Genomic DNA, 16192 nt, shown 5'->3' on the forward strand with positions numbered 1-16192 from the left:
CCCCCCTGCCTCCCAGCCGTGCAAATCTCGCGAGGAAACACGCGGTTTCACTAGTGTGTTTACACCGATCACTACTAATCCGGACCGAACCGATCCGGATTAAGGGGCCGGAGGCGGGTCGTGGGCACCAGCGGTTCCGACCCCCCCCCCGCCCTCCACGCCGCACCCGAGTGGCCCCTAGCCGAGTGGGCCCCCACCTCCCGGCCGGGCCTGGGCCCTTCTGTGCCTCCCTTGGCCTTTGTCCGGCGCCAGGAGACCGGTCCCGCGCCCCCCCGCGGCCGCCCGGGCCCGGGCCCGCGTCGGGCGCCTGGCTCTGTACGCGAGCCCGGGGATCTGCGGCCTCCGAGGCCCCCCTCCCCCGCCCGCCCTCTCGTGGAGCCCAGCGCCGGCGGCGGCTGCCCGGGCGGGGGGTTGCGGTGCTCAGGAGAGGCCCCGGCTCCGCCCCGGGCCTGCCCAGGGGGAGAGCAGAGCGGTCCGCAGCCGGGTCGGGTCGGGGCCCCTCCCGGGAGGAGCGTGGAGCGGCGGCAGCGGCGGCGGCAGGTGAGAGGCTGAGCCCCGAGCGGGGGAGGGCGCCGGGCCTGGGGCATTAACCATCCGGGCGACCCCCTCGGCTGAGAAGGCTGCGGCCCGGGCCCACACGGGGGCCGGCGCGGGGCCGCAGCTCCTCGGCTCTGAGGCGGGAGGGGCTTTCCGAGGGCTGCGGGTCGCTGAGGGGCCGGGCCGAAGACGGGGGAGGCCCAGGCGGCCCCGGCCTGGGAGTGGGGCCGGCGGCCGGCGGGGAGAGGGGGGCGCCCGGGCAGCTGGAGGCCCCGGCAGCTTCCCGGGCGCCCCCGAGAGCTGGCCCGCCCTCCCTCCGTGACAGGTGGGCCTGGAGTTGGGGAAAGTTTGGAGCCGGCGGGAGGCGAGGGGCGCCGGGACCAGGCCCCATCGGTCTTGCTTCCTGGCTGTGGGCTACAGGGAGGATCCCAGTCTAAGGCCCCGCTGGAATGGAACAGAGTGGATCTTTCCTTAACATGAGTTGACATTAAATGAAATAACCGCTGGGGCGTCATTTTCCGGGCCAGGCCTGAGGATGGAGGTTTAGGAAACGTGCCGAGAAACCCTGGGTCTTGAAGGGAGGTTGCAACCTCTGCCATTCTGGCCTCGATTAGGGCAGGGCGAGACGCGAGGAAGGCCACTTAGGGAAACACTGGCTCAATCTCTTTTCTTCTTTCCTTTTTCTTTTTTAAGATGCTTTTCTACCCTTCCGAGAATTTCCTAATTCCCTCTCTAACGTGCACTTGTCTGTGTGGGTGAAACTTTAATTTGCCACCCTTTCATTCCCCTTTGCCCCAGGCTCTCAATCCAGGAAGGGAAATGAAACTGGAAGACTTTGTAGGGGTTGTTACTGGAAATTGTGGAGGTGTTAGATTGCAGAGGAGCATGTTTCATTCATGTTTTCAGTGAACTTTTAAATCATGCCAATCATTCCAATAACTATTTAATAATATGTTCAAAGGGGTTCTATGTAATGGTATATGCACCTCTTCTACTTTTAATATTGGGGAGGTTTCCAGTGGCTTCTGCAAGAGTTGATCTCTTGCAAACGATGGAGGTATTTGCTGAGAGTAGCCTGTGCGTTAATTGGTCGTGGAAGGAGTTTAAAAATGGTGTCTTCCTGCCCCTCCCTGCTTGGAAGGAGTGCTAAAAGCAGATGTCTAGAGAAACCTACTTGCTCCAGGGAGTGGCAGAGAAAGATTTTGTAAAGGGATGGTTATGGAGCTATACTAGTTTCCTGAGTGAATGCCGGTTGATGGTTTTACCATGGGTTCTCTATTAAATTTGAAGTAATTCCATTTTTCATGAGCTACTATCTGGTCCTTAGAGCAAGGAGGCATATAATAGCATTATTTTAAGTTACTAGTAGCTTCTGATTCATGCTGTATTTTTTTTTTTTTTGGCTGCATTGGGTCTTAGTTGCTGCGTGTGGGCTTTCTCTAGTTGTGGTGAGCGGGGGGTTACTCACTGCAGTGGCTTCCCTTGTTGCGGAGCACAGGCTCTGGGCGCGTGGGCTTCAGTAGTTGTGGCACACAGGCTCAGTAGTTGTGGCGCACGGGCTTAGTTGCTCCGTGGCATGTCGGATCTTCGCGGACCAGGGCTCGAACCCGTGTCCCCTGCATTGGCAGGCGGATTCTTAACCACTGCTCAGAAGAGGACTTTTGAGCCACTTTATAACTTTAAATGTATTACTGTTTGGTGCAGCACATTGTAGTTTATTACTTGTACGCCATATTTATTTGAGGTTTACCTGTATGTGACCATTTGGTGAAATAATTACTCTGAGTTTTGTTATATCTAAAAACTGGTTCCTCATGTTTTAGCTTTTATGGTCTCACAGGTACTTTTTCTTTTTCAGTAGAAATGATGGAAGAATTGCATAGCCTGGACCCCCGACGGCAGGAATTATTAGAGGCCAGGTTTACTGGAGTTGGTGTTAGTAAGGTGAGTAAAATGATGATAACAAACACTGATTATAGTCTAATGTAAACACATTTAAAAACAAAGAGCAATTTGGGTGGATCATACAGATACACTGAAGGGGAGACGATTTGGCTTACAGTTCCAGTGAACTTTTAAATCCTACCAGTTGTTCCAGTCATTTAACAGTATGCTTGAAGGTACTCTCTATGGGAGGATATACTTCTTTTTACCCTCTAATATGGGAGAGGTTTCCCATGGGTCTGTTGCAAGGATATTAACAGGATGTATATGTAGATTCTATGCCACATTTTGTCAAAGCTCAGTCACTCAGAAAAAACTGTTAATGAAAAGGTATTGGCATAGCTTCATTACGCTGGACTTTCTGGATAGTTATGTGTAGAGTTTTGAAAAATCTGCCTCTGCTAAGTCTGTTAGTTCTCCAAATCTGCAGTTCAGCAGATTCCTCCTGGTTGTACCCCCAGACTGCTTTTTCTCTCCTTCTATTTTTCCTTCTTGTTCATTCTTTATTTTGTTCCAGGAGCATAAAATAAGATCAGGCCTCATTAATGGGCGGGTGTTAAGTTAAGCAGTGTTATGGCTTCCTGTGCATTCGTATATACCTGCTACCTCACCCCTCTACTCTCATAGGATGGCTTTAGTACAAAATGTAAAACATATTTATGATTTTAATACAATATATAAAATATATTTATGATGTTTTATTTAAAATTTTCACCAATCCAAGATGTTGCTTCCTTGGGCTTGAGACTCGAGAATTTTTGATCTTTGACTTCATGTGATACATTCCTTCCTGTGCTTTTCAAGAAATCTTATTTCTAATGGTGACTTAGATCTTAGTCTCGTGCTTTGGTCAGTAGCTTCTTAATTTTTATTTATTTATTTATTTAGGCTGTGTTGGGTCTTTGTTGCTGCATGCGGGCTTTCTCTAGTTGCCGTGAGCGAGGGTTACTCTTTGTTGCGGTGCACGGGCTTCTCATTGCGCTGGCTTCTCTTGTTGCGGAGCACGGGCTCTAGGCATGCGGGCTGCAGTAGTTGTGGCACTTGGGCTCAGTAGTTGTGGCTCGTGGGCTCTAGAGCACAGACTCAGTAGTTGTGGCACATGGGCTTAGTTGCTCCGCGGCATGTGGGATATGTGGGATCTTCCCGAACCAGGGCTCGAACCCATGTCCCCTGCGTTAGCAAGCGGGTTCTTAACCACTGCGCCACCAGGGAAGACCCAGTAGCTTCTTAAAGGAGAAGGTGTTTGTCAGGGTTTAGTTGGAAAAACTGGCTGCTTTGAGGAGTCTCATAATTTTGGTGAGCTGGAATAGCCTGATAGTTTTTGTTCATTCAGCAGCTACTGAGTACCTGCTCCATACTAGGCATTGTGCCGGGTGTTAGGGATGCCGCCTCAGTACAGTGCTTCCAAGCCCCCCCGCAGTGTGGGCAGAGCAAGTGCTCTAGACAGAGAGCTGATGCTGTGATGAGAGCTGTGGTGAGGTGCTATGGGAACACAGGATTTGTTACACATTTTGTAATTCTTGGTTTCCTGGCCTCTTTAATTAAGTAACTGACTTGTGGCACTTTGGAGCAGCTATACTCCTGACTGTTGCTGTATATTAAAGTTACATGTGTAAATGTAAATTCTCTGATCTAGGTGAAGTAGCTTCAGCTGTAAGTGAGCAGTATATTTGAGTATTAAATTGATCTCTGATTCAATTGATTACCTAATAATAACCTTTGTTGTGTCTTTTAACTGGGGAATTCAGCAAAAGGCTCTTATCCAAATCTGTCTGTTTAGATGGTCACCTACTGAGTAAAAGTGAGTTTGTATTCAAATTGTATGCGGTTTAAACTCTTTAGGCTTCCTTGTTAGGATGCTTTTCTTTCCTTCTGTTTTTAGGTTCATGGTAGCTGTATCCAAGCGTACTTTCCATGGGGTAGAGCGTAAGTTAGGGGAATGAGTAACATTGTGAATTCTGCTGCCCAGGCCCAACCTAAAATCATGTAACTAAGGTGTCAGAAAACTTTATCTGTTTAATAGGAAGTTCTCCCTTTGATACATAGAAAGAAGTTACTTCATATCCAAAAGCTTTTATGCCATTAATTGTATGTTATTTTGAAATTTCCAATCATGGCAAGTATATTGATTACAGTAAATTTGTTATTCATGGACTAGCAGGAGAGTATTTTTACCCATAGCAAAGAAACTTGGGAAGAAAAAAAAAGGCAAGTAAATTATCCTGTGTTTTGTGGAGTTAGGAAGAGGAAAAAGAAAATCTCCATTTTGCAGGACTTCTTTTGCCTGCAAGACATTGTATCTCTCAGACCACTTATTTGAAATAGGAGTGGGGAGGTGACCACAGTACTGGGAGAAAAGGTGCTTTTGGATAAGCTCCTCCTTCTAGCTTGGAATTCCTCATTATGGGTCATAATTTCTCAATGAGGATGTCACTGTGTTGATGACAGCTTTCATTTTTACAGAGATCATGAGCGCTTTCGGCCCTTGCTCCAAATGGGAGAGCAGAGTGAGTTTCCTGTGATAGTGCCATCTAGTGGGACTGGTGCAGCCTCATGGGCTGTCTCTTGAGTTTCTGCGAACTATTCATAACATTTTCAGTACTTTTTGATGTCCATAGAAGGAAGAAGGTCAGTGCCACTGTGGATTCTTTCCTAGTGGACAGGGTGTTTAAAGTAGCTGCAGTCTTTGAACTTCCTGGTTATTGTAGATATTCTGTCATGTTGCCTTGAGTGTTTTGTACCTGCAAATTGGATATACATCACAAAACTTAGGCTAAAAGAAAATGGCCAAGCCACCGCATTTATTACTTATAGTATTTAAGTTGCTCTTTACTTATATTTAGGTTATTGGCAAATTAAAAATTTTATTTTACATTGCATTTATATGCATTAATTTTATATAATTTTATGTATAATATTTAACTTATAATAATTGGTAAAACAAAGGCATTTGTTTTGCGCTTTGGGATGCACCATGTGGTTTTGTTTAAGAGATTGATGCTTTCTGTCATCAGTGAGTTGATAATGGAGGAAGGTAACTTGATGTGCACTAAGCTATAGCTGACTTTCCTCCTCTAGTCTAGCTGCCACTTTTACGAGGACCTGTAGCCATACTGTTAGCATTTTTGAGGTGATAGATTAATTGGGTTACGAACCTACTTCTTCATTTCTTGTTGACTTGACATGTGAGCTATCCTTCTTTAAGTTCTCTTCCTTTAAGTGCTAGATAATCCACTTCCAGTAATGTGAAACTGACTGTACCTTGTATTCATATGTTTTCAATGAGGACTTAATGCAGTTTATATTCCCTACTCTCTCCCCTTTTGACAACTTAAATACAGGTAGTCTTGTCTCTGATTCTGGAGACTGTAAAGTAGGTGGATTTCCACCCTTGGATGCACTGTTAACTGTACCTAGTTGAATTTTAATGCTAAGATAGTAACAAATACTCTTAAAGTACTTTCTGTGTGCCAGATACTGTCCTGAGTACAATAAAAGCAATAAGTGAATTTAGATCTTTCATAACAGGGATACTAGTCTTAATAAACACTCCTACCCTTTTTATAAGACATACTAACTGATGCCCACTGCATTGCTCCCACCAGTTGATTTATAGACTTACCAAGAGTCACTTTATGACAGCTTGCACTTGTATTATAATCATATAGTTCAATACAAAATTGTGTTAACCATTGACATATGATTGTAAAATGAAAGAATTGTCGATTCGGTGAAAACTAAGGTAACTGCCTTGGAAAGACTGAATATAAAATGAGTCAATAAGGAGATAACTATAAAAATTTATAAAAAAGTTTTTTTTTAATCTGGAAGAATTCTTCATTTAGATCCTTGGCAAGTATCTTTAAAGTTCTTGCTTCACTTTTAAAGAAATTGAAACTGGAAATTGTAGATGATGCATTATGGGTGTGGTTTGTGTAAGACAGTGTGAAACTATAGTGGATCTATAACTCAAAGGGCCTGTATCAAAAGCTTGGCAACAGAATAAACATTTATGTTTTAAGTTCAAAGAAAACGTTTAAGGTGTTATTTTTTTAGGATTCCACACTATCACTTACTTTTTTGATGAATGTCGTTGGTTTCAGTTGTATTGAATGAAATGGATTATGCAGTGTGTTGATGGTATTGACAAGAAGAGCAAAATGAGAAGCCATGAAAAGTGGGACTATCTCTTTTGGCACAGTAAGAACCTTCACTTTATAGAGCCTGAAGCAAGAGCATGTAATTTTAGGTAGTACCACATAGTAGATTATTGATGTCTTCTTAAAGAAAAATGATCTCTTTTCCTATCTTTTATAAATTTGTGAGTCTGATATGTGAACATTTTAAATGATCACATTTGATTTCTGAAAAGACCTTTAACCAGCCAATACCTTTCTCCTGTCATTTAGTGAATTGCATCAATTAGAAGGTGTCAGTTATCAATATCTAATGTTAGCTATTTCACATACCAGTGCCAGTAATTTTGAACAATGTGTTTAGGTGTTTATATTTAGTACATAGTTAGATGGTCAATAAGCACAAATGTTGAAAAATAGTGTACATTTATACCGGTTAGTTTTAAGGAACTGTTGATAAATTTATTATGTTTGCTTTTATGTTACGTTCTCCTTTTCATTACAGATCTTCCTCGACTTACAGTGGGGTTATGTCTTGGTAAACTCATTGTAAGTTGAAAATATCAGAAGTTGAAAATGCATTTAACATACCTAACCTACCGAACATGGTAACTTAGCCTGGCCTACCTTAAACGTGCTCAGAACACTTACATTAACCTACTATTGGGCAAAATCATCTAACACAAAGTGTATTTTACAATAAAGTATTGAATATCTCATGTCATTTATTGAATACCATACTGAAAGTGAAAAGCAGAATGATTGTCTAGGTACAGAATGGTTGTAGGTGTCTTGGTTCTTTTACCCTCGTGATTGCATGGCTCACTGGGAGCTGTGCTGATGCCGCTGCCCAGCGTCGTGAGAGAGTGTTGTGTCACGTATTACTAGCCCGGGAAAAGATCACAATTCAAAGTTTGGAGTATGGTTTTAACTGAATGTATATCATTTTTGCACCATCATAAGGTTGAAAAATCATTAAGTGGAACAATTGTAAGTCGGGGACCATCTGTACTTTAGTATTCATTTAATTCCACCCTCATTTCACATGTAGTCAAGTATCAGCTCATTTCTCTTCTTTCTCTAGTATTTGTCTGCGCCACTGCTACTGCCTTAATCCAGACCTTCCTCATTCATAACTGTAATAGCTAGTTTCTCCTATCCCATTCATCTTTTTGTAAACTGCCACCAGTTATATTTCTGAAAATACCAATATTATTGTTTTACTCCCTTGCTTTAAAGGCTCCACATTGTCTACTGGATAGAGTTAAAACTCCCTATCCAAACTTTTTAACTTCATGGATCATCTACTCCTCCACTGCTGGTCGCTGCTACCTCAAACCGTGACTGATCTTCTAAACTGTCATATTAGTAAACAGGGTTATGATGTCTCCTGTACCGTTCCTTTTTATTTGTCAAATGAACTTTCAGTTTACTTTTCAAAGCATAATCCGGATATCCCTTCTGTATAGCTTTTCCAGATAGCTGCACCATCTAGTTGCATTATCTTATTAGCACCTGATAACCTACTTTTATTATAACACATTTGTTTTCCCCATTAGTCTCCTTGAGAACATGGGTGATACCTTTATTTCTGACTATTCAAGTGCTCAGCACATTGTATACACTGAATAAATCTTTGTTGAATTGGAAAAGAGTATTGAGAAGATGAAAATAGAGTTAATTGTCACCCATCTTAGGCAAGTTTCTTCTTTTTTTTTTTTTTTTTTTCTTTGCGGTACGCGGGCCTCTCACTGTTGTGGCCTCTCCCATTGTGGAGCACAGGCTCTGGATGCGCAGGCTCAGCGGCCATGGCTCACGGGCCCAGCCGCTCCGCGGCATGTGGGATCTTCCCGGACCAGGGCACGAACCCGCGTCCCCTGCATCGGCAGGCGGACTCTCAACCACCGCGCCACCAGGGAAGCCCCCATGTTTCTTCTTTTAATCTAGCTCCAAACTCTTGTCTAAGATTGTATTTAAAGCAATGACATATATTTTGGCTTAAATCTTCCTTATGCTTCTTTTACCTTCTTTTGAAATTTTTTTGTAATTTATTGAGTAATTATCTGCTATGAAAGACAAACATTCTCATACTATTTCCCCCCCACCTTCAAATTTTTGTCAGTTATATTATTATTTATTTTTAATATTCCATTTTTCCACCTTCTAGTTTGAAAGTTATGCACTCTTTTATTGGTTACCACAGAAATTACAATATGTATCCTCAATTTATCAAAGATTAATGTTAAATCAATACCTTTGCCCTCCTTTTTGTCAATATAAGGGCCTTGAACATTTAACTCCATTATTCCTTTCCCACCTCACATGCTATTGTTCTGTATTTAATTGTATATGTATATATATTTAACTAGTAGGCTTTTAGAGCAGTTTTATATTTATAGAAAATTGAGCAGTTAGTACAGAGAGCTGTCATATACTACCATCCCATCCCTCCAGTTTCCCCTATTATTAACATATTGCGTAAGTGTGGTAGACTTGTTACAATTGATAAACCGGTATTGATACATTATTATTAACGAAAGTCCATAGTTTAACATTAGGATTTACTCTTCGTGTTGTAGAGTTCTGTGGCTTTTGATACATGAAGAAAAGTCATGTATTCACCATTTGTATATATATTTTTAGGAGTCCACAGATTATTATTGCATCTGTTTTATAGTTACGTTCTTTTTGCCTAACCTACATGTTCACCTATGTGTTTACCACTTTCTTTGTCATTCATTCCTTTTCACATCTCTGCCCTTCTATCTGGAATATTTTTTCTTTTGCCTGAAATATATCCTTTGGAATTTCTCTAGTGTGGGTCTACCAGTGATTGTCTCTCCATTTTGTCTGCTTTAAAATGTCTGTTTTTGGTTTGATTCTTGAATGGTGGTATTTTTGCTAGGTTTAAAGTTCTAAGCTGGTTGTTATTTTCTTTCAGTACATTGTTTACTATTGTCCACTGACTTCCATTATACTCTTTTTATTTTTAGTCTCACTGCCATTCTGTTGAAGGTAATCTATCTTTTCTTTGTCCATTTTCGAGATTTTCTCTTTGACTTTGATCTTCTGCACTATAATGTAGGGATGAGAGATATGTCTAGATTGGATTACTTTTTTTCTTTATTATTTTCCTGAGCTTTATTTACATCTGAATATTTTTGGGGAACCTGAGAATACACTTAAATAGATTTTAGTTTTTAGAGCAGTTTTAGGCTCACAGCAAAATTGAGTGGAAGGTACAGAGATTTCCCAGATACCTCCTGGCCCTGCACATTTGTTACAACTGATGAACCTATATTGACATATTATCACCCAAAGTCCATAGTGTACATTAGGGTTCACTCTTGGTGTTGTACATTCTATGGGTTTGGTCAAATGTACAATGATATATATTTGTTATACTATCATACAGAGTAGTTTTACTGCCCTAAAATCCTCTGTGCTCCAGCTGTTCACCCTCCCTCCCCTAACCGTAGGCAACTACTGATCTTTTTACTGTCTCCATAGTTTTGTCTTTTCTGGCATGTCATGTAGTTGGAATCATACCGTATGTAGCCTTTTCAGATTGGCTTCTTTTACTTAGTAATACTCATTTAAGTTTTCTCTGTGTCTTGTCATGGCTTGTTACCTCTTTTTAAAAAAATTTTTTTTTAAAGCACTGAATAGTATTTCATTGTCTGGATGTACCACAGTTTATTGATCTGTCCATTCACCTACTAAAGAATGTCTTGGTTGCTTCCAAGTTTTAGCAGTTATGAATAAAGCTGCTATAAACATCTGTATGCAGATTTTTATGAATGGTTGGATTATTTTGATTTATTCTGCTTGGAATTTATTGGATTTCTTAAATCTATGGGTTGCTGGTTTTCATCAATTCTAGAATATTCTCAGCCATTGTCTCTTCATATATTGCCTCTGCCTTCCACTGTCTTCTCTTTCTTGCATTCCATTTAAACATATGTTAGACCTTCTTACTGTATTTTCTCTGCCTCTTACCCTATCTTCTGGATTGCTGGTCTTTATTTCCCAGAGCTGAATACTGAGTAGGTTGTTCTGAAATTTCCTTGCACTTTTGTATTTCTTCTGATACCTCCACTTCTTTATTTTCTCTTTAAATTTGTCTAATCTCCATAATTCTATCCATTGAGTTTTCATGAGGGCTGGTGTATTCCTAGGTGGCTGTTACCCTGAAAGGGTAGCCCTGTGCTCTTTGTTTAAAGTATAGGGTAGATTTCCCAGAATACCCTCATTGGGCAGGTCCTGGGCTTTGACTTTCTTCTTTCTCCACACACTCAGGCCTCCTAAAGTACAGCTAGCTCAGTTTCAAAGCTTTTTCTTTAGAATTAAACCAGCAAATGCCCTCAAATAGAAATACTGTTTTTTGAGTGCTGATCTTACCTTTCTGAATTCTTGTCTTATGGATTTTGGTGCAGTAATACCTTATTTCTCTTTTTCACAGTCAGTAATATAAATTTGGTTGACACTTAACAAAGTGTACATGAACTCTTGTGCCACAGTGGTTAGAGAATCCATATCCATATCTAGTTTTCCTCCTTGTGATTTTCACTTTTCATCTACTTCCTTCCTATATGTGGTCAGTATTGTCATTACACCTGGCTGTTAGTCATTTATGTTACTTCTTATTTTCTGTTTACTTTTAGTTAAAGATTAAATTGAAGTATTTCTTAAATTTTTTTTTAAGGCAAGGAGAAAGAAAGCAATAAGGTTGTATTATCAATGATTTTTTTTTAACGTTTTCTGAATGCTTTTAAGGCTTTATTTTTTACTTTATTTATCTTTAAATTTATTCATTTATTTTTGGCTGCGCTGGGTCTTCGTTGCTGTGGGCTTTCTCTCTACTTGCCGCGAGCAGGGGCTACTCTTGGTTGTGGTGTGTGGGCTTCTCATTGCGGTGGCTTCTCTTGTTGCAGAGCACGGGCTCTAGGCATGTGGGTTTCCGTAGTTGTGGCACACAGGCTCAGTAGTTGTGGCTCACAGGCTCTAGAGCGCAGGCTCAGTAGTTGTGGTACACGGGCTTAGTTGCTCCGCATCATGGGGGATCTTCCCGGACCAGGGATTGAACCCGTGTCCCCTGCATTGGCAGGCGGATTCTTAACCACTGTGCCATCAGGGAAGTCCTATCAATGATTTCTTATTTCAAACGAGTCTAGAGATGGTTTGGCTTGGTTAGTCTTGTTCTTCCTCTTTACCTTGTCTGGGTCTCAAATTGCTAGGTACCTCTTTTGTTTTCAGTGCTAATGTTTATAAAGTTGCATCCTAAAAATGTTTCTAATAAATAGTTTTAAACAAGATCTGTTGCAATGTTTTTTTTTTTTTTTTTCTTTTTTTTTCTAGGTCCCTCTTGATGGTAGGCTTCACTTGGTCCTAACTACTACTGTGTATAATGGGATGGATTAGTTTAGAATCTGCTTCCTAGTATGTTAGCCATGTTTAAACACTTCTTAGGCTGTTCTTTTTGATGTTTTACAGTCCAGTTTCCCTTTTTCCCTAATCCAGAAAGAGACTTGGCTTTTTCTAGTCCCAAATTTACCTTGTTTAGACTTTAGTCATATTTAAAAAAAAAAAATCATTCCTGGAGTATTCGATGACTTTGCCCTGCAGAAGCGTTGCCCTTCCCATCTCTCTGTTCTTTTTGGTTCATTTGAGGCTAGGCTTTGAGTTAGTGTGGCGCCACAAAGTTTCTATTGTAGGGTCATTTGTCCTAGCACCTGCTTGCCTGCTGGTCAGCTTTTTTTGCCCTTAGAGACTTTCATGGGGAATCTTGTTTCATAATTTGGACTGCTCTTGCTTTCTACCCAAGGAACACTCCTTTGCAGGTTAGAGCAGTCTGAAGGATCTGGAGTACTAGGAAAAGCTCTTCTTCTCATTTGGTTGTTTTCCAAGGTTCTCATGACTAAGTCAGGCTCTTTGCTTTCTTCCCACTTTTCATACACTAGTTTAGTAGAATCTTATCTTTACTGTTTAACAATATGAACATAGTTATACTGTATTAGCCATCAGATACAAGCAGTATCATTCCCCTCACAGGTATACCTTGTGCTGAGGAATGTTCACAGTCAAATGCTCACAGTAAGAGAATTTTGTTTTTTTGTTTGTTTTTTTACTTTTTGGCTGCACCGTGCGGCATGTGGGATCTTAGTTCCCCAACCAGGGATCGAACCCTTCCCCCCTGCAGTGGAAGCAGGGAGTCTTAACTACTGGACCGCCAGGGAAGTCCCTGGTTCAGTTTTTGATAATTTTAGAAACCTAATTGGTAATTTCCTGTGCAATTTGGAATACAGAGCTAAGAATGGAATTTCGTTTTAGTCATATCTTACTCTTTTAACTTAACCTCCCTCTCCCCCCTTTTAACTGCATATACTGCAAAGTGTACTGGAATAGGAATAATGTAGCTTTGGTTCTGGTACCTTCTAAGAAGTTAATTAACTGTATGACTTGGAAGTCAGTTCAATTCTGGGTACTTCCAGTTTAAGAAAATTATTTTTGATGATCTGCACCAAAAGAGGGAGCCATATTTGAGAAAGGGGAAAGCAAAACTAAAAAATTCCATTTAGACATTAATCCTATCAAAGAACGAGTAGTGGCGTTAAAATACAAAACCCTCAGGAACAAAGGCTAGAAAAAAATCTTGCCAAAATCCTTTCCTTATTAACCCTTTTCATTATGTGTATATAGACTTCTGGGAATTTGGATTGCAAATACCAGAGGAACAAGAAAAGCACTTTGTTCTGCCCATTAAGTATACTGTGAGACAGTGGCAAGGAAGATAGAGGTGGAGTGTTTTTCTAAAAGTATTCTTTAAAAATGGGTGATGTCTGTTTCCTAATTCTAACTAGATGAGAGAGATAAAGAAAGAGGTTGGTCATCAAACTTCACTCTTTTTTTTTTTAAACTGAAGTATAGTTGATTTACGATGTTGTGTTAGTGTCTCTTGTACAGCAAAGTGATTCAGTTATCTATCTATGTATATTCTTTTTCATATTCTTTTCCATCATGGTTTATTACAGGATATTGAATATAGTTGCCTATGCTATACAATAAGACCTTCTTTATCCATTCTATATATCATAGTTTGCATCTTTTAATCCCAGACTCCCAGTCCAACCGTCCCCTGCCTCCCCTCCCCCTTGGCAGCCACAAGTCTGTTCTCTATGTATGTGAGCCTGTTTCTTTTTCGTAGGTAAGTTTATTTGTGCCATATTTTATTATTTATTTATTTATTTTTCGGTACGCGGGCCTCTCACTGTTGTGGCCTCTCCCGTTGCAGAGCACAGGCTCCGGACGCGCAGGCTCAGTGGCCATGGCTCACGGGCCTAGCCACTCTGCGGCATGTGGGATCTTCCCGGACCAGGGCACGAACCCGTGTCCCCTGCATCGGCAGGCGGACTCTCAACCACTGTGCCACCAGGGTAGCCCTATTTGTAGACTTTTTAATGATGGCCACTCTGACTGGTGTGAGTGGTACCTCACTGTAGTTTGGATTTGCATTTCTCTAATAGTTAGCGTTGTTGAGCATCTTTTCATATGCCTGTTTGCCATCTATATGTCTTTGGAGGAATGTCTGTTTAGGTCTTCTGCCCATTTTTTGATTGGGTTGTTTGCTTTTTTGTTATTGAGTTGTATGAGCTATTTGTATATTTTGGCAATTAAGTCTTTGTCAGTTGCATTGTTTGCAAATATTTTCTCCCAGTCCATAGGTTGTCTTTAAGTTTTATTTATGGTTTCCTTTGCTGAACTTCACTCTTTTTAAAATTGTAGTAAATATACATGACATAAAATTTACCATTCTAAGCATTTTTGAGTGTACAGTGCATTCACTTTGTTGTACAGCCATCACCACCATCCCTCTCAAGAACTTTTTCATCTTGCAAAAATGAAACTGTACTCATTAAACAATAAATCCACGTTTATGCCTCCCCTTCTTCCCTGGCAACCACCATTCTACTTTGTTTCCATGAATTTGACTACTCTAGAAATGTCATATAAGTGGACTCATATGGTGTTTGTCTTTTTGTGACTGGCTTATTTTACTTAGCATAATATTCTCAAGGTTCATCCGTGTTGTAGCATGTGTCGGAATTTCCTTTCTTTTCAAGGCTGAATAATATTATATGTACCACATTTTATTTATCCATGTATCTGTCAGTGGTCACTTGGGTTGCTTCTGTGTTTTGGCTACTTTGAGTAATGCTACTATGAACATGAGTGTACAGATATCTGTTCAAGTCCCTGCTTTCAGTTATTTTGGGTGTATATGCAGAAGTGGAATGATTGGATTTTATTAAACTCACTCTTTTGTTGAAGCTTGACCTCCTCTCATCCCGTATCGTTGACAAAGCGCAGTCAGAAACTGGTGATTGTTTTTCTTTTAGTCCACATTTAGCAAAAGCCCTAGAAGTCTTGAAAATTTTGTTAGCATCTGCACAACTAGTAATACTACTCAAATGGCAGTTATTTTTGCAAACGGTATTATTGGCCCAGGATGTTGACAAAGTAAGTAACTTGGTGAGTTACGTAGCATTGTTGAACATCTTTTCACATGACTGTTGGCCATCTGTATGTCTTTGGAGAAATGTCTATTTCAGCGCCTTTTATTTTAACCAAAGCATAGTTTAGTTTTAAAATGGTAACAGTAAGTGGCTATCCAAATTTGCTGTACTAGAATCTTTTTTTTTTTTTTTTTGCGGTACACAGGCCTCTCACTGTTGCGGCCTCTCCCGTTGCGGAGCACAGGCTCCGGACGCGCAGGCTCAGCGGCCATGGCTCACGAGCCCAGCTGCTCCGTGGCATGTGGAATCTTCCCGGACTGGGGCACGAACCCGTGTCCCCTGCATCAGCAGGTGGACTCTCAACCACTGCGCCACCAGGGAATCCCTAGAATTTTATTTTAACCAGTATTACCTCAAGTATTAAGTCCTGTGAAGACTGTTAATGTTGCCTACATAAAGATAACAAGGTGATGGTATCTATTGTAATAGATGTGACCCGCGTGACTGATAACTTTGCTTTTATAAAGAGTATGTGACTTTTATCACATAGTCTGCTGCCAGGGTTCATGTTGATTTAATTTCTGTTTTGTCTGTCTCCAGAGGAATACTAAGGATTAATTGTGGAATTAAAATGTAATCTGAAGGGCCAGCTAGTCTCAGGAGATGGTGCCTCTAGTTCAGGATATATTCTGTTATATTAACTAACTTCAGCAGGCAGATTTAATGTTCAAATTTGGCAGAAGCTACTAGCATCAAACCAAAACTAACTTGTCCAATCTCCATTATATTAACAATTGACTAGCTAGAATCAAGGCACAAAATATTCCATCAGCTTCTAATGAAAAGCCGTTTGACCTGCTGTGTGATAATCTGGATGAGATGAAGGAGAAGAAATATAATAGCTATATTGACATTTTAGTGCCCAAATTTTTCAGCAGTTGAGTTCAGCTAACTCTTACTGAGTTTGTACTATGTATAGGTGTTACAGAGGATTAAAAAAAAATCAACCAGATGCACTGCATACTCTTGAGGCACTTATAATCAGGCAGGCATGGACCCATA

General features: G+C 40.9%; 1 protein-coding gene across 5 annotated transcripts in view; it reads left to right on the top strand.

Moving 5' to 3' along the window:
• The first annotated feature begins 57 nt into the window (after nt 1–57).
• TLK2 (tousled like kinase 2) overlaps nt 58–16192 on the top strand; it is a 105803-nt gene continuing 89668 nt past the window's right edge. Inside the window, exons 1-2 of one of the 5 annotated variants that reach the window (XM_089901385.1) lie at nt 58–540; nt 2396–2481. In XM_089901385.1, the coding sequence (XP_089757511.1) occupies nt 2401–2481 (81 nt within the window). In that variant the 5' untranslated portion in view covers nt 58–540; nt 2396–2400. The remainder of the gene's footprint in view (nt 541–2395; nt 2482–16192) is intronic. The other 4 variants (XM_089901384.1, XM_022589087.2, XM_022589085.3 and 1 more) reach the window with 4 other exon arrangements.

This window comes from Delphinapterus leucas, chromosome 19 (assembly GCF_059928025.1).
Source record: "Delphinapterus leucas isolate spDelLeu-1000000601 "Yukka" chromosome 19, BTC_Dleu_Yukka2, whole genome shotgun sequence".
Classification (NCBI taxonomy): domain Eukaryota; kingdom Metazoa; phylum Chordata; class Mammalia; order Artiodactyla; family Monodontidae; genus Delphinapterus; species Delphinapterus leucas.